This window comes from Ziziphus jujuba, chromosome 1 (assembly GCF_031755915.1).
Source record: "Ziziphus jujuba cultivar Dongzao chromosome 1, ASM3175591v1".
In the NCBI taxonomy this organism is placed as follows: Eukaryota; Viridiplantae; Streptophyta; class Magnoliopsida; order Rosales; family Rhamnaceae; genus Ziziphus; species Ziziphus jujuba.
Window position 1 is genome coordinate 24,204,859 of NC_083379.1, and position 19,644 is coordinate 24,224,502.

The 19,644-nt window shown below is 32.8% G+C and overlaps 1 protein-coding gene across 1 annotated transcript; it reads left to right on the plus strand.

The window, feature by feature from the left end:
* Window positions 1-16,087: 16,087 nt before the first annotated feature.
* Window positions 16,088-19,122, plus strand: LOC107425032 (uncharacterized). Its single transcript, XM_016034963.4, has 3 exons — window positions 16,088-16,532; window positions 17,048-17,487; window positions 17,923-19,122. The coding sequence occupies exons 1-3, from the start codon at window positions 16,368-16,370 to the stop codon at window positions 18,359-18,361; spliced, it is 1,044 nt and encodes a 347-aa protein (XP_015890449.3). The 5' UTR covers window positions 16,088-16,367; the 3' UTR covers window positions 18,362-19,122.
* Window positions 19,123-19,644: the final 522 nt, after the last annotated feature.

Here is a 19,644-nt window from a genome sequence, read left to right on the forward strand (position 1 = left end):
CTTTCTTTATCTTTTTTATTCGTTATTAATTGCTAGTTATTAAATCTATAAAATTACAAATTATAACATATGGATTGCCAAAATGTTATAGATATGAACAGTCTTAATCACTTCAAGGACATTAAACATGGGTTATATTTAGGCATAAGTGACTTGGGTGGGTAAGTGAATGTAAAAGAAAAGAACATTGCTTATATTTTCATTTTTAAAAGTGTCTTAGCTCCTCATTCTTTGTTTTCAATTCAAATATGTTAGATGAATTATATCTTGAATAAGAAAAAAAGAAAAAGTAAAGCATTTATTACCAATATTCTAAAAAGTTGCTATATGAGAATCACCAACAAATACTATGCAATGTGAAATTGGAAATGCCCTAGCATAGCTTTGTACCCTATTTCTAAACACATGCTTACATGAAAGATTGATAAATAACAATATTGATAGATTAACAGCCAAACTGACCATAAAAGATTCTACGTTATCACCAATGCTCTCAATGGCACACATTGTCACCACATGCCTTACAAAAATCTTCTAGCTCCCTAATATAAAACAATATAATACATTAGTACAAACTTGCCAATATATTTGTAAAATTGCAAATCAAATAATTTATTATGTACCAAATAATGACCAATTTGATATTCTAACAATTATAAATAATTAGAGCAATAATTTAGAAACTAAGAGATTGAACAAAATTTTTACTGTGCAAGGGATGTATTGCTAGTCCTACTTGACCTTTAATGTAACATAATATCGAAGGAAACCAAAAAAGATTGGTCAAATTATTAACAACACTGGAATATAAGGAATTTGGAATACATATTTCCATATGAATAAAGAATTAATAAATTCTCAAAATCCAATAATGGGCACTTCAGTGGCCTTTTGTTTATTTTCAGCTATAAAGTATATAAACAATTCAAAAGACTAAGATTTAGTTCTCCCCAGTACCATAATACATTTAATTATTCTCCAAAACTTCCAGTTTTCTTTCCATTTCTTACAACAATGCAAAAGCTAAAAGGAAAGAAAATCAAAAAAAGATCACAACTCATGGAAACCATCAAATGAGACTAAAAAGCTTTGCGTTTAACCCTAATGACCACTGGCTTCCCGTCTATGGTATTGAGTAGCGAATGAGCATTTGCCAATAGCTACCATTTCTAATTATACTTTTGAGTTTGAAGCGTGATTTTGGATAAGGTTTGATCATAGTATTCAATTGCCTCGGCAATGAACCCCAGAAAAGACTAAAAGGAAACAAATAACTATTATAAATAGGTAACTATTATCTTAATATTAAATGCATAATGAATAACGCAAATTAGATGACAAAAAATTCTCATACACTATTCATGGGATAAAATAAAAGATACTATCTTATTTATTTTCAAATATATATTGCCAAAATATATATCAAGCATTTCAATTATATTTATAGCCAAATGTGCATATAGCAATCATTCAAATGCAAATCATTGTAATGGTATCGAACATCTCCACTCATTATACATTTACATTTTTAGATTGTTCGTCTAATTTCGGTAGAATCTTGTATGAAGGAAAAAAGAAAAAAAAGAAGAAGAAGAAAATCATTAAAATAGATACTATCGACCATTCTTAAAGGAAGAAAAAGAAAACTTAATGTAAAAGACAATAATTTGCTAAATGAACAATAGCAAAAAAGAAGTACACAACACAGATCACCAAAATAAAATATGAAAAAATAATGACTAAAGAAGTGCCTATTTCACCAGAAAAAGAAGAAGGGGATGTGGTTAAGCTTTTAAGCCAAAGAGGAGTGTGCAAATTTGATAAACTAAAATCAACAACACCATTGAAAACTCCATGTGCAAAAGTTCATCTTTCTTAAAAGTTCATCAATTAAAATGCAATGAAAAAAAATCAAAAAGTATAAATATAAACCTATGATTGAAAAAAATGATGTGACATATTTGCTAGATTTATATTTTTGGGTCAAGCAAATTTATTAACCAAGAACCTTAATTAATAATGAATCATATGATCTCAAAACTAGCTCATTAAGTAATAAAACTCAATTAATTGGTTATCAAGGTATAAGAAGGAGCTTATTAATTGGGCTCAAAGTATTTATTGAACCTTAGGAGATTAGGGTTAGTAGTTTATACTGCTTCTAGCCTCCAACATTATAAAATTTTACATATATTTTTCAAATAATTAGAATCTCAAATAAAAAATAAAAATCTTGAAGAAAAATAATTGTAAGGTTTCAGTGTATTTTTCAAAGTAACATTGTTGTTTCTTTTTGTGATCATTTGCATTCACTCACAGATCTGTTACGTAAAGAATAGTTTACAAGGTCTTATGGGTTTGAGAAGAGTTTTCTTGCACCATTAGGAGGTTAGTAATGGGTGGTGAAAAACACCTATCACATGTTTTATTCAATTGTATGATCATAGCTTCTATCATATGATTTTAACAATTAGTATCAAAGCGCTAGTTGAATCAATTTGTAATAAATTGGATCCATATTTTTATTTATTTATTTTTATGTATATGTAATGTTTATTAAATATATAGCACCTAGGATTCAAATATTCATATTATTTATAATTTTGGTATTACAAATAAATAATTGATTTTTGGCTTTAATTCATGGTAGATCTTTACTAGTATTTTTCTGTTGGAGATGCAATCAAAAGGTTAACCAAAAAATTAGATTTTCTCATTGATTTATTTAATTCTCTAACAACATTATTTATTTATTTTTTAACAAAATCATATTTATATAAAAAATAAAAAAAAATGTAAAACACCCAAAGAAAACTTCACAATCATTTTTGTTCAGCATCTTTCATTGCCTTTTGGATTGCAATTCGAGGCACCAAGACTATGGACAGAAGCAAGATAGAAAGAGGATGAAATTGGTCAGTGTATTGGCAAAAACCTCTACATGCGCTCACATGTGCCACCCAAAATGGCTGTGAATGTGCCTCACATGCTTAGCTTCAATTGGAGCATGCAGTATCAATTTTTGCTGATTTTTGGCTAGCAACTTTTTTTAGTGATGCTTTACCTCTCTGTAAAATTTTATGGCAATCTGATGCTCTGATGATGGCTAGTGGTGTTTTTAGCACTCAGGTTCAATAGGAAACATGCCAGGGTTTTGTGTTTTTAATCCTAAAACCCTAGAAAATCAATTCTAGCTTTAGCCTAAACCCCATAAATTTGTAAGATCTAAAGAAAAGAATGTTTTATGTTTTATAAATGTTTTATGTTTTATAAAACAAGATAATTTAGCCTTGATTAATCGATTTTATATTTCATATGACTTACACCTTTAGGTACTTTTGATATTGCTAGGATATGTAAAAGGCCAGTTGGCTTGGACCAATCATAGAGCACCCAACACTGACTAAATAAACCTATAATATTTAATATTTTTAATTATTATCCTTACCTTTTATGAACGCACTAAACATAGCAAAGTAAATTCATGATCTCCTAATTATATTATTCAAAATTTTTAGTAGCATTTATTACACTGGACAACTTTTATTTCTTTTTAACAAAGTGAACATGAAAGTTTTGGTTGGTTGTAACTAAAGATAGTACCAATTCTAGATTGGTTTTCTCAAATAGGAGATCTTGATGTTTGAAAAAAAGCTTTGAATTAAATAATATTGCAAACGTTTTTGAGAATTATGAAATGTCTAATATCTTATTTTTTTTATACATCATTGTGCTGCAACTAAATGTGGTATAAAAGATATCTTGAGCACAAAATTTGCATGTGTTGGTATAATTAATATTATCAATAATAATTCAACATATTTATTGACTCAAGTAAACATGCAAAGCAATTACGCACACCTAGTATGATATATTAAGCATGTATATATAATAAATACAAATATATTAAGCATTTATATATAATGAAATACAAAGAAGTTTCTTTTATTTTCCAAGTGAAGGAAAATCTCAGTTGCCCATAAGCTATAAATAGCAGGCATGTATTCACCATGATGTTTTTCCAAGAAGTTTTGAATAATATATCTAGCCGTTCGCAGTGCTTTGTTTATTATTTTTTTATTTATATTTTGATCTTCTCTAATTGCCCGAGATGATATACATCCATTTTTTATTCGATTATTTAGCTGGTTAAGTCTTAAGCAGATCCTTTTTTCCATAGGTGTCATTGTTGCATGATAAAAACTATCTCCATAACAAAATCTTGTTAGTTAATAAGGAAACATGTGGTTGTTATCAAGATCAAAGAAGAAAAGTATATGTGCTTTATATAATATATCCAAAAAAGCTTTAATTATAAAAAGCTTTTAAATCTTCTAGATGATCCTACAAAAAATAAAAAATAAAAGAAGAGATATAATTTATTGAATACTCCTGTTTTCTCTATTGTGCATATATGTGTATATATATTGTTCTTCCATATATGTGTATATATATAGTTTTAAAAAAAAGTTCTCTCTTCATTAGGAGGTTCTACTCATGACTTTGTGTTTATGAGGTTTTTTTGTCTCCTTCTACTACTATGAGGAGTTTTATCTTCTTCTTTCTTGAGTAATGGATGAAGCTAAACTAGTTTAAAAAGACATTACGTTTAACTTCAGATGAATGTTCTGCTTTGGTTGTTAACCCTAACAATCATCTGGATGTGGATTTGCTGAATTAATGCCTACCGGTGCAAGTCTACACAACATCTCAATTAAATAAACATGTTTTTATGGACATGATGCACTCCTTATGGGGAAATTCTTGTTCAGTTCAATTCAAAGAACTTAATGACACAACATTTTTGTGTTGTTTCATTAGTATGGAAGATAAGGAAAGGGTTATTCATAGTGCACCCTGGCATTTCAAATGAGATTTGATCTTGATGGAAGAAATATCTGGTTCTGTTATTCCTCTCTCAATTTCTATTCATTATGTGTTTTTCTGGCTCCAAATACACAATGTTCCTCTGCATTGCATGACTAAACATATAGGAGAGGCAATTGGATAACATTTGAGGGAATGTACTATAGTAGATTCTTACGAAAAGGGCTTCTGTTTTGGCCAATTCATGAGGGTACGTGTAAAACAAGACATCTGTTAGCCATTATGTAGGGGCATGAAAATTGTATTAGCTAATTAAGAACCGTTTTAGGTGGAGTTTCAATATGAAAAATTATGTGATTTCTATTTCCGGTGTGGTTTACTAGGACATACCCAAAAAGATTGCTCTTTGGTTGATAATTATGAAGGTGAACAATATAGTACATGGCTACGTGCAAACCACTCTATTAATTTGATCATGAGAAAGAAATCTATGCAACATAGGCAACCTCGGTAAAATGAATCATCATATGAAAATTCATCATACTCAATGGTTCCTTCAAAACTAGATTAGGCATTTGTTATTACTTGTAATGGTTTGCCATCATTACTAGTGCATCCATCATCGCCAATTTAGTTACCATCCATGACGGTTACAGAAATGGATTTCCAACAAAACGTACCCAAACTCGCAACCATGCAACTGCTTCTAGTAACTACTGTTGATGTGGACAAATTAAATGACATGGGATTTTCAAATGTGCATGATACGGAAAACAACATTATAGTGGAAGCAAATCCAAACACTACTGTAGCCATTAACTTTCATGAATAGCATAAGGTACCACTGTTTGAACATTCTCTTATCCTTCAACTGGGTCACTAATGAGGTCCAAAGGTTCTGGTGTCAAGCGAGCCAGACGTGTAAACAACCTTTAGCATGAAAGTAAATCCAAACACTACAGTAGCCATTAACTTTCATGAAGAGCAGAAAGGTACCACTATTTCAACATTCTTTTATCCTTCGATTGGGTCACTAATAAGGTCCAAAGGTTCTAGTGTCAAGCGAGCTAGACGTATCACTATAAAACCCATTGGTAGCAACAAACAGGTTAAGAGTTCAACTTACAGAAAAGAAGATATTTTATCTTCTAAAGTGGTGGGGTCTATTGAACAGCCCTACCATGAGCCATGAAAATCTTCAGTTGGAATGTCCGAGGCTTAGGGAATCCTCAAACATTCAGAGCATTTGTTCAGATACTCAAAACACATGACCCTAATATTGTTTTCATGATGGAAACAAAACTTTCTGCACATCAATTAGAGATTTTTGAACTAAATGCAAAATGCCAGGGTGTTTTGGTGTAGATTGGGTTGGCTTGAGGTAAGGGCTGGCTCTCCTCTGGAAATCTGATATTCCTTTGTCTATTACATCCTTGTCTAATGGTCACATTGACTCGATGATGTATCTCTCTAATAAAGGCTCTTTCCATCTATTTGTTTCATCATTAAGGCAATTTTCATTTCAACTACTTGAGATACTAAGTTCGAATTCAAACATGGGTTGGTTTATAATTGGAGATTTCAATGAAATTCTATCACCTTTTGATAAATAGGGTGGCTGAACTAGGAGCTGAATATCAAATTGACCGATTTAAGGCAGTCATTGAAAACTGTTTCTTATGCCGTATACCATTTACTGGCTACAAATTTCCTTGGTCAAATGGACGAATTGAAGGAGCTAATATGAAATAATATCTCTACAGATGTTTTGCTTATGTTAATGGACAAATTCTATTCCCTTGAGCAATGGTGTAGCATATTCTAACTTCGGCATCGGATCATAATGCTATCTATTTGTTTTTAGAAGGTTCTCATAGCCATGCCTTATGTTTGGGTAAACGATTCCATTTTGAATCTATTTGGATGGGGGAGAATGAGTGTGCTAAGACAGTTGAGGAGGAGTGGAATTCTCTTAATACTAGAACTGTGTCAATGGAAGACATTACTAAGGGGATGTCATGGTATGCTAGTAAATTGCAAAGGTAGAATAAATATACTTTCAATCATATCAAAATATGTCTCAAGGAATATTACCACCTCTTATCAGACCTTCAATCCAAGTCTCCTACAGTTGATAATATTAGACTTCCTCATGATGTTGAGAATGAGATTTGTTGTCTACTGGACAAGGAAGAATCACAATGGAGACAACATTCTAGGCTCTCTTGGTTGCAAAAAGGTGACTGTAATACCAATTATTTCCATGATCATGCAACCAAACAACTTTGCAAGAATTATATAAGTGGCATCACAGATTACTTTGGTCAATGGATCACTAATCAACGTAACATCACTAAGAAGTTCTTGCATTATTTTTAAAACACTATTGACTTTAATAGGTTCTACAATTGATGAAAATCTAAGCTATGGTGTCTAAAGGAGGGTGATGACATCAATGAATTCAACCTTATGTAAGCCATTTACTATAGATGAGATTAAAACTAGCCTGCTCCAAATGCATCCATCAAAGGCTCCTGGTTATGAGGGCCTCCTGACATTATTTTAGCAACACTACTGGTCTTCAGTTAGTGATAAACTGACTACAACTTGTCTTCGTGTTCTCAATGATGGTGATGATATGAGAGACATAAACCATACTCTCATCTCTTTGGCTTCGAAGGTAGATGAACCATTGTAAGTTACTGACTTCCGGCCTATAAGTCTTTATACTATTATGTATAAGATTATATCTAAAACAATTGTGAATAGGCTTAAAAACTTCTAACCTAACATTATTTTTAAGGAACAAAGTACTTTTGACCCTAGGAGACAAATCACAAATAATGTTTTACTTGCTTTTGAGTATATGCATACGATTGCAAAGAGAAAGTTGGATTCTGAAGGTTTAACGGCCATTAAGTTGAATATGAGCAAAGCATACGATCATGTTGAATGGGACTTTCTACGATGGATAATGCAGGAGATGGGTTTTGACCTAAACTGGATTAATCTAGTGATGAGATGTGTTTTGGAGGTTTTGTACTCACTTTTAATCAAGGAAAATAGTGTAGTTTTCTTTCGACCTAGTAGGGGTTTGCATTAGGGTGATCCCTTGTCTCCCTATCTATGTCTAATTTGGTTTAGAGGGACTGTCTAGCTTGCTTTGGCAATCGATCAATTCAAATAGTCTTAATGGTATTTCAATTGTTGCTACTACTCTTACTGTCTCCCACCTATTTTTTACTAATGATACAATTTTATTCATAAAAGCAACTCAGAATGACTACCAACAAATCTTAGGCATCTTGCATGAATATGAACAAGCATCTGGTGAGTGGACTAATTTACAGAAAGTTGTGATTACGTTTAGTCCTAATACCTCTCAACCTTACCCAGTCATTGTAATTACAAGGCAACAATGGTCACCAAAAATACCTGGATTGGAAAAAAGAGGTTTTCAATCCATCATAATGCAGGTTTGAAAGAGGTTGGATGGATGGAATGGAAATTTACATTCACAAGGGGGGAAAGAAGTCCTCATCAAAGCAGTTGCACAACCAATACTAACATACACCATGAGTTGCTTTAAATTACCTAAACAATTAGTTAAAGATCTAACTAGTCTAACGAATCACCTCTGGTGGGGTTCATATGGAGGTAAAAGAAGTGTGCCGTGGATAAGTTGGCTGAAACTTACACAACCTAAGTCTACAGGAGCTTAGGTTTCAAATCACTGAAAGAGTTTAATAAAGCTTTCTTAACCAAATAGTGCTAAAGGATTATTCATTTCCTAACTTGCTATTAGCGCAGGTTTTAAAGGTAAAATATTTTTCTAGGTCTTCTTCCTGGGAAGCAAGTATTGGAAGACGCCCTTCTCATTCATGGCAAAGTTTGGTATGGGGATGGTAAATGTTAGAGAGTGGTGGGATTTGGCGTGTTAGTAATGGACACTTTATATGTATATGTAAAGATCCTTGGTTGCCATGGCTGGGGGCCTTCCATGTGTTATCGCCATGGAAACTTAATTATAATTCCAGTGTAGCATATTTGATAACACCTTTTGGTACTTGGAATGTGAACCTCATTCAATTGGTCTTCTTTAATGATGAAGTTACAGCCATTCAGAACATACCGTTTGTTGGGATGGGTTGCTCGGACCAATTTTCATGGAGATAAAATGAGAATGGTGTGTATACCATTAAAACAAAGTAGTGGGAAGCATGAAAGCTTGGTATGGGTAGCAAAGTTAGTGGACCAAGTGATGTACAAATTTTATCATGGTGGTGAATTCTCTGGAGAATAGAAGTGTTAGGACCCATCCAAGATCCCTCACCGAAACCCTAAAAAAAGTCTGATCCCAGAGAAACCCTACCGGACCCTCCAATGGAAAATCTAACAGTATCTCCCCTAAAGGTTGGACTTACCAGAAAATTTCCTACACAGAAAACACACTTCTAACAATATCTCCTTATTCCTCCCACCTCACTACAATTCATTATCACAAGTTTACAGCACTCCAAAATAAACAGGGAACTAGTCCAATACTAATTAAATACATCGAACATAGTATACAGAGCATTTATAGAACTTTTAAGTATAAAAGTTATTACAACAAGAAATAAAAAGAAATATTACAAGGTAGGAAATAAAGAAAGGAAGGTTTCTAGGACCTCAGTGACAAACAAAGGTGTCGAGCTCGCCCCCAGACGATCAACATCTACTAACTTGGGTCTAAGAGAATGGATTAAAAATGTGAGATGCTAATCATATTAGTAAGTGACACAATCTACTATATAATAATAATAATAATAATATAACAATATAATAAACTTGATCGGATAATAATAAATAAATAATACGTGGTTGGAAATAATGTTTTCTCTCAAAACCCTCACAGTTCACTCAGTTGGAAATGTTTTCTTTTTAAAACATTTTCACAAAACCCAATATTTGTATACCCCAAAAATCAAGGAAGTATTAAATAAATAAAATACAAATAAAATACAATAAATTTAGATTTATATTAAAGAAGTTTGACATGAAGGCAAAATTAATTACAATAAGTAATTTGTGCAACTTTAATTAAATAATCGATGAAATAATGAGAAAATGTTAAAATTAATTTAAAACAAAATTTGAAATGGATAATCAAATATCATAAAAATCATGTTAAAATGCATTTTAAATTACAAATTTTAAATAATTAATAAAAACACAATTCAATCCATTTTAAGTTTAAATACTTTTTAAAACGCTTCTATTTTGAATATCATATCGAGAAAACCATTTGATACACCAACTATATACCAGTGATACCTGAAGATATCCAGCGTCTCGAACACTACCTGGCGAGGAGGTTAAGAAGAGAACCTGCATTCGGTTGCTATGGCGTGCCACCGACATCAATGCTATCAATAGTCATTCTAGCCATGGAAGGGGGGGCGGGTGATGCTCACTATGCATTATATCCTGCCAGCCCTCAGTCCAATGGCATCCACAGGATAACCTATAAACCTGCGCACTAATCATATCCACATATACGGTATAGAACACCAGCATTATATGATGCATCTAAAAATCATAAAATCAATATATTTTCCAAATCTTGAAATCTTACAAATACCACTTTCAAATCCATTGATCCACATCACCTTTAAACCTTCATTATAAATCCATCACTTTAAATCCTTCAACGTAAATCCATCAATTTCACCATAACTGAATCAAATCCGCAAATATATATATATATATATATATATATATAGATAGATAGATAGATAGATATTTTGGCATAAAAAATTTTAAACAATATTCCATCAATCCTTAGAATTCAATATAAATAAAAATTGCATAAAAATCGCATAAAAACCCAAAAGTGCATAAATTTGTGTAAATATATTTTTATTAATCATAAGTAATCCGCAATTAAATTCACAATAATTTAATAAAAATTAAATTCATAATTATCTAAAATCAAAAATATGATTTCAATGCACATATATTTATTTCACCCCAATTTGGCATCAAAATTTCAAATAGAAAGTAACTAAATATTCAACACATAAAATATAATTTTCAAATATCCAATTAACACAAAATATTCATAATTTAACACCCGAAAATAAATTTGAAGGTGGATCACTCACCTCGAGCATGCATAACAATCGAGATCCCCAACAGGATCGATCCCAAGACCCAGACGTGCTCCTTCTGGATATCGAACCTGTGGTGGTTGAAATCTCACTGGAAAGCTCTTGGACTTAATGTCCTAGGATTTCACAAACCATCACGAATTAAAAAAAACCGACCTCGGATTTTGATTCAGGGAAGTCAAATTAGTGGGATATGGTAGGTGGGATAACCGAGAACTCGCTGAAATGAGATTTCACAGTGACCCGCCATGCCCACTTGAGAAACTCACTGCCGATGGCATGTCCAGTGGCCAATGGTCGTGAAATTTGGTGGGGAAAGGGATGGGTGACTCAACAGAATTGGAGGTGTGAAAAAAGGAGGTCTGGATTGGGAGAAATCGTTGATGGAAAAATCTGGCCACTCATTGAAAACTGCCTTGATCCAGTCGCATGGCTGGCCAATCGAAAATGGAAGGGCGATGGTGGTGATTTGGCACTTGTTAATGGAAAACGGCCAGAACAGTGGTGGCCGCCCCTCTTTCTCGCTCACCTCTTTCTTTCTCTTCTCTCCTTCCTTCTCTCACCTCTCACATGCCCCACACATCCAATTTTGCCCAATTAAATAGCCACCCATGGGTGCCATTGTGCACTCATGGGATTGGCTAAGGAGGTGACACATGGCACACATAGTGCACACGTTTTACACACTCACACTAATAACATAAAATAATGTGGTATTAGAAAAAAAATTTTGGTCCATAATTTTTCAACCAAATGTCCAAATTAAGCGTGTCGCTAGTACATGGACTTGTGTTGACAAGTACTTTACAATCATATAAGACTCAATGCTAAAGTTTACAAAAAGAAAAAGTAAATCTATCATCCTCGGATAATTCAGACCACAACTTGTTTTTCTCAAAACTTCTAGATGGTAGCTCCGTTTTCAATGTGCTACTAGTCTATGAACTCAGGATGACATGTACTTCACAACGGGGCATCAGTAAATGCAGAATTCCATCTGAAATAAAAAGTTAAAATTTATCTCTTCTCGATCAATGATGGTCAAATCCAGTCAATCTCGATCAATGTGAAAAAAATTCCGATGTACTTGAGGACGGAGTGTTAGAAGAAGTACCTAATAAAGTAAAGATGTTATTTTAGCATTCTTCCCATGAGGCAATTCCATGTCTACATTCTTTAGCCTCAAGGTATGTTATTAACAATAGTAAGTGCTTAATGTGTCAAACTGCAGAAGAAACTTCATTACATGCATTATGGGGATGCCCAACTGTGGCAAATATATGGAAGCAATTGATTTCTATCCACGTCTAAAAGGGGGTGTGTATGATTCTTTTGCTACTTTATGCTACTCTGCTTTCGCTCTTCTATTCGCCTATCAAACTGAGAAATTTGCATGGACTTGTTGGTGTTTATGGAACAATAGAAATGCCATCATGAATGGAAATTTCATCAAATCTAATGCTTTAGTTTTGGATACAGTAGCACGTCTGCACGTCGAATATAAGGAGGCATTGGGGAGTTCTGCAACAAGAAAGCATCAATGAGCTAGGCGTCAATGGTCACCACCACAAGGGGATAATTTGAAAATAAATTTTGATGCTTCTATTAAAGTGCACACTTAGAGGATTGGAGTTGGCGTTGTTGTCACGAATATGCTGGAAAACTGATGGGGGCTTTAGCTAAACCTGATGAGGACATGACTAGGAGCACCTTAAGATGGAGTCGAGAGAGCCACTTCAAATCTCTACGGGACCAATAAGCAGAGCTAGAGCAAAGCGGTTTAAAGAATCACTAAATGGTTTAATTCAAGAGGTGTTCATATATCAAGGAAGCATGTTCATTACTGAATATGAACAAATTGGTCCATATGATTGGAACGGTGGATGCCAACATGAAAGAGAGCTTAATGCAAGGAATCCTCCAACATGGTGATGTGGCAAGTTTTGATGACATGGATGGTGATGTGGCATCTTATGGTGACATGACACTTTTGCCACGTGGAGGGTGATATGCGCCTACATGGCTTCCAACTAAGCTTGGCCGAATTTTATAATTAGGAAATATTGATTATTATTTTATGTTTTGATTGGATGTTGGCATGTTACCTATTCTATTTTCCCAATTTAGTTTTATTAGGTTTTTAAATTACTTTCCTATTTTTATTAGGAAACTAGGAGATAAATTAGGTTTCTTAAACCTAACCAAATTAGGTTTCCTAAACCTAATTTTCATCCATAATTATTTTTAGCAAATTTAAGAAAGCTTTATAATTTATTTTGCCTATTTAAAAGCACACAAGTCATGAATAAAATTCAGATTACAATTTTGACTCAAAGTGAGAGTGATTCTTTGGTTCTCTAAGAACTATATCGAACTTTTCAAGCTTTGTTTGTGGAGTTCAAATTTGACTTATTAATAGGTTATTCCACACCCTATTGTGGCGTCTTCATCATACTAAAGTTTTTACCTCAAATATAGATAACGGATCGAGGTGTTCCACTGATAACTTGTAATTAGACGGTCTTAATTCAATCTTTGTTACGGGTTTAGAAGCATGTCGCTATAGGTTCGTATCAAAACCCTTTGCAGGTTCATGGTCGATCCTTTATGCTGAGCTCATTGCAATCCGTGAGGTGATAACTTTCTATTTGGAGGCAAATCTGCCTTGGTGCTGTCCGTTTAGTGAATGAATGAAGCATTGGACATCAATTGGGTCCATTCTGTGTTTTGGTTGACAATATCAAAGCTCTGCTCTCTAATAATGTGACTTTGGTATGCTCTTTTAACTATAGGGAACTAATACTGTAGCTCACTCTACTGCTAACTATGCTACTGGTTTTTGTACCCTTGAAATCTGGCCTGAAGTTGGCCCACATTGACTATATCATGTTCTTCAGGTCGATTATTGTATTTCAGACTCTTAATTTATAAAATTTTCCTTTTCCACAAAAAAAAATAAAAAAAAAAAATATATATATATATACATATAGAGTTCTTCCATGCGTAGAGTCTTTGTTTAGTTCCTTCAATGGAAAGGCTGCTAGTTTTTTGTATTTAAAATTTTGGAGATGTGATTGATGTTCTCGTACCATTAGCTTCTCATTGGCTCTTTGAAATAGTACTACACTAGAAAAATTTTTATAGGCCTCTCAACAATTAGACAAAAATAAAAGCTAACATATTCTTAGATTTTCTGCCTACTGATAGAATAAAAAATATATCTGCAATTTCTTATATTCTCATGATGCAGTTTGGTAATCAACGGTAAAAGCGAATGCACCAGTAATAATAAATAGGGAGCGCTTGAATCTTCCCTTATTTGATATGCTAAACTGTTAAATACAAAAATGAACAATTATAATTATAAGGCATATTCTTCTTCATTTTCTATGAACCTATCATATTCGCAAAAAAGAGAGGGGGGGGGGGGGGGGGGGGGGGGGGTGGGAACCATTAGAAGATCGTTGAGGCCGCTAATCTGGCACTAGCAGAAAACCTTCCGACACTTGAGCCAAAAATGGGAATTTTGAATTTTTAACGAAAAACATAAAAACTATTATGTACTTTGTTAATAATTTTATACCTTTATATAGGTTCATTATTTTCAATAGGAAAAAAGAAAATACATATATATTATTTAGAGATATAAAATATTCTAATTAAGATATTCAATTTATTTTAATTTAGACAATCCAAAATAGATTTAACTGCAAATCCTAATTATGTGAGATGGTTTAGAGTTACCTCCCTTTTGTGATGAAATATTCGCCAAAAAGTTTTTTGTATATTGATATTTTTTTAATTTTAAAACTTATCTCTTTATATAATATAAAAATTATTCAAGAAAAACATTATATTAAAGCAACTATGTCCCTCTTATGTTAGCCTAATTATATTTATGTGGGAGGAATTTTTCATTTACACCCATTCTGTTTTGGAATTTTTTTATTTAGACACTATACTTTTGAAAAATTATTTAAATTTATTAAAACAGATTCATCTATTAATTTTTATCTTTTTTATCTATTTATTTTAACAATTAACTTCTACAACGTTATTTAGTCATAAAATATTGATTTTAAACTTCTTTTTATCTCTAATTATTAAATCAATTAGTAAAAGCTAATAAAAAAAAGTGAAAAATAAATCTATTTTGATAGATAAAAAAATAAAAAATAATTAATAATGATTTTCAAGAACATAAAATTCAAGTTAAATAATAAAAAAATGAAAAAATATAAATAAATTTGTCCCCTATATAATTAATTTTTTACCTTCCATTCGGTGCTAGCATTTTTTTTTATTTGACACTTTTAGTCAATGAATTTTAATTAATAAAACAATTCTTTACACATGAGCTTAAGCTTTTTAAATGTTTTATTGAATAGCTAAACTAAAATATTATTTATATAATTAAAAACTAGGAAGTATTATTTTTAAAAAAAAGAAAGTGACTATTTTTTCGAAAAAATTATAGAATATCCCCATGATTTTTTAGTCAAATGTTTTTTTTTTTTTGGGTCAAAAGTCAAATTTTAATTTGCTCAATTTAATATTTCTAAAGCGACGTCTTTTATATGGTATCAATTTGCTTTTTTTTTTTTCTTTTTTTTTTTATTTTTTTATTTTGGTTGGCATGAACGATTTGCTCCTTTTCTAAGTGTTTTTTTGCCATAATATTGCAAAATTGGTTCGCTTTGCATTGCAATTGAATGAAGATTTTGGCTTATTTTTCCTTTTAACAATTTTATTCAAAGCACGTTTTGATTTATACATATTTTGATTCTATGGTTAAATCATTGATAATACAGCTAAGTTCTCGTTTTGGGTTGATTTAGAAATATTATGCATTTTTTTTTTTTTTTGCCATTCTTAGAAAAACAAACAAAAATAATATGAACTTACCAATAAATAAACCAAAGAAAAAAAAAACCCAAAAATAATAGGAGGGATAAAACGCCATCTAAAAATAACTGATTTGTTTGGGAGATTCACTTATTAGGACGTGGGTAAAATTATTGTCAAAAAAAAAAAACAAACAAAAAAAGGGTCATACTTAGAAACAGTAAGAAGAAACGGTGAAGTTTGAGAATTCCATCTGGAAACTTCCACAGCTTTCTGGCATCCATCTCTCCCGCTTCTTCCAGACAAATCCTTGTCCTTCTCTCTCTCTATGCATTATATCATATTCACCACCTCACCAAATCTTTTCCAAGCAAAACTACGACAACCAAAAGCCAGCACCAATAGCATTATCGAAATCATATATACCAGAAGAAGAAGCAATAAACAACCTCCGTAGCCGCTGAAATTGTACAAGCTAAAACTGCTCTCTCGGCAGCAGAAAAGAAAAAGAATAAAATAGAAAAAAAGTGGTCGAAGAAAAAGATGGGTGTTGATTATTACAAGGTTTTGCAGGTTGATAAGAACGCAAAGGATGATGATTTGAAGAAGGCCTACAGAAAGCTTGCCATGAAATGGCACCCTGATAAGAACCCCAACAACAAGAAAGAAGCTGAAGCCAAATTCAAACAGATCTCTGAGGCCTATGAGGTTAGTCAATCTTTTCTTTTTCTTCCATCTTAGGTTTAGGATATCCAGTCATATTCTTGTGTAATTTTGTGTATATGAGTGCAAAGAATCCATTCCCCAGAAGACTGATTTGCATGGACTTTTCACCCTTTTTTGATTTTTTCTTTTTTTTTGGGGCTTTTTTAGTAATACTAAACAGAGCAATTTCTATCTTAGTTTTTTTTTTTTTTTTTTTTTTTTTTCCTCTCCAAATTTGGCTTTGTTTAATTCGCTTTTGAGGATCATCCTTAATTAATTATAAATAATATCAATTTCTCATTTTTTTACTCTGGAGTTTATGGATCCTTACCTTTTTAGCATGACCAGATTCAATTTCTCTGTTTTTATCTTTCAAAGTTAATCCAAAATGTTGAAAAAGCAGCAACGAAGTTTCGCGCCCAAAATGTTCTCAAATCAATCCTTTGGAAATTTCATTCTATTGGATATTAATTTATTATAGCACTGTGCTGGAATCTGACAACTCCTTGATATTGTAGGTCCTGAGTGATCCCCAAAAAAGAGCAATCTATGATCAATACGGAGAAGAAGGTCTAAAAGGGCAAGTTCCGCCCCCTGATGCAGGGGGACCCGGTGGTGGTGCTACCTTCTTTCAAACTGGGGATGGTCCGAACGTTTTCAGATTCAACCCCCGAAATGCCAACGACATTTTTGCTGAATTCTTTGGCTTTTCAAGTCCGTTTGGAGGAATGGGAGGTCCCGGTGGTGTCGGCGGTGGCAGTGGCATGAGGGGTTCGAGATCCTTCGGTGGGATGTTTGGGGATGACATATTTAGTTCATTTGGGGAAAGTAGGCCAATGAGTCACGCTCCGAGAAAGGCTCCGCCCATAGAGAATACACTGCCCTGTAGCTTAGAGGAGCTTTATAAGGGGACTACTAAGAAGATGAAGATCTCCAGGGAAATTGCTGATGCCAGTGGGTAAGTTCTTCTAATCGTGCTTGCATTTGGCCATATGTATATATGCATGCTGTTAGTCTCTGCATATTCGTTTTGGTGTTAAATTTTTGGTTTGTAGTTCATCTGGTTGTGGCTCTGAGTGTCCTGCATATATTTTTAGGTGAGCATGCGAATAATATGTCTCCTAGTATATTGAGAATTGGATATATTGAATGGAACTTGGTTATTTGTATTCCTTGAAATTTATCTGAAGGTGGACTTCAGGTTTAGCCATTGTCATTGTTGTTCGTCTCTGGTATGTCCGTTTTGATGGTGGAAATTACGGTTGAATTCACCATTTGCCCCAGTTGGTTTTATCTTGTATTCTATCTTATGTCTTGTCCTCTTTCCAGCAATTGTAGCAGCGCCATTTTTAATTTTTCTGGGTCTTGACTTGTCTATTATCTTACTGTTCAGGAAGACCTTGCCAGTGGAAGAAATCCTAACCATTGAAATCAAGCCTGGCTGGAAAAAGGGAACAAAAATCACATTCCCAGAGAAGGGTAATGAGCAGCCGAATGTTATTCCTGCGGATCTCGTATTCGTTATCGATGAGAAGCCACACAGCACATTCACAAGGGATGGAAACGACCTAGTTGTCACGCTGAAGATCTCCTTGGCAGAAGCTTTAACAGGGTATACCGTCCATCTCACCACGCTAGATGGAAGAAGCCTCACCATTCCCATCAACAGTGTGATTCATCCAAACTACGAAGAGGTGGTGCCAAAGGAAGGAATGCCAATACCAAAAGAACCTTCAAGAAAGGGCAACTTAAGGATCAAGTTCAACATCAAATTCCCAACCAGGTTGACTTCAGAGCAGAAGTCCGGAATTAAGAAACTTCTGGCGCCCTGATTGGATTGCAGAGAAGGTTGTAATATGAGATTTTGAAACTCCCTTGTGGATATGTTTTTTTGGACGTGGCTTGGAGACTGGAGTTGTATCAATAGTTTGCTTTGTATGGTTTGACACATTTAGTTATTCAGACAAATAAAGAAGGATAAACAAATTTTCTTCCAAAAGGAAAGTACTCAATAATTTTGATTAATCCGGCTATCAACTTTGTCCCCTGAGTAAACAGGATTGTGATGGTTTTGGAAAATCAATATTATTGATTCGTATGTGGTCCCCTCCTGCATGTTTTCCTTTAAGCCTGCAGATGGAGTTTTATGGAATATTTATGAATTACCGATGTTAAATTGAGTATAACTTGATGACTTCAGGTGTAACATATTTCAAGCTTCAGCAGCCTAACGATGGAAGGTATGGACAGTCGGTATTTTCAGTTTCTTCTGTTCTGTGGCACTTGAAGTGGGCATGGACAAGTATCTGTGCGAATTGAATTGTTCAACACCCTTTCAATTTTCTATAAACAAATAAGCTAATAATAATAAGGTTAAACACACCTGAGGGGGTGTGTGTATATGTATATATATATATATATATATGTGTATCAGGCAGATTAAGACTTTTATTTATTTATAGTTATTTGTAATGTGTGTATATATATATATATATATATATCAGGCAGATTAAGTCTTTTATTTATTTATAGTTATTTGTAAGCCATTACATATAAAACCATGATTGGTAATATACACTTTATTCGAGTGTCCCATTTTTCTTGCTTAATAATATGTTATGGCTATTTACCTTGCCATTCTCAGCCACCTACATTGGTATTTACATAAAGCTCCTAAAGGGGAGAATCATATATTAAAACCAGTTGTAGGGATACAAAAATTTTTGGGTCATTGATCCCCCATTGTTACCAAAAAGAATATTTATTGAAAAAAAAAAAAATTTCATGTAACTGCATTTTTTATTACATAGTATTTTTTTTTTTTTGGGTGAATTTTTTAGTACATAGTACTTGCTTTAAAGAAATCATCTTTACCGTATGAAATGCAACTGTATAGCTCACAGCCATGTTTTCTATTTTCAATTTTCAAAACATTATTTTAAAAATAAATAAATAAAAACTGTTTTTATTTATTTTTAAAAAACAAAAATATTTAGCCAATAATATTTGAAAATGGTTTTCAAAATTAAAAAACAAAAAACAGAAAATATCATTTTAATGTTTTCTAAATTTTATTTTTTTAATTTATTTTTTAAAATTATTTTTGAAAACTAAT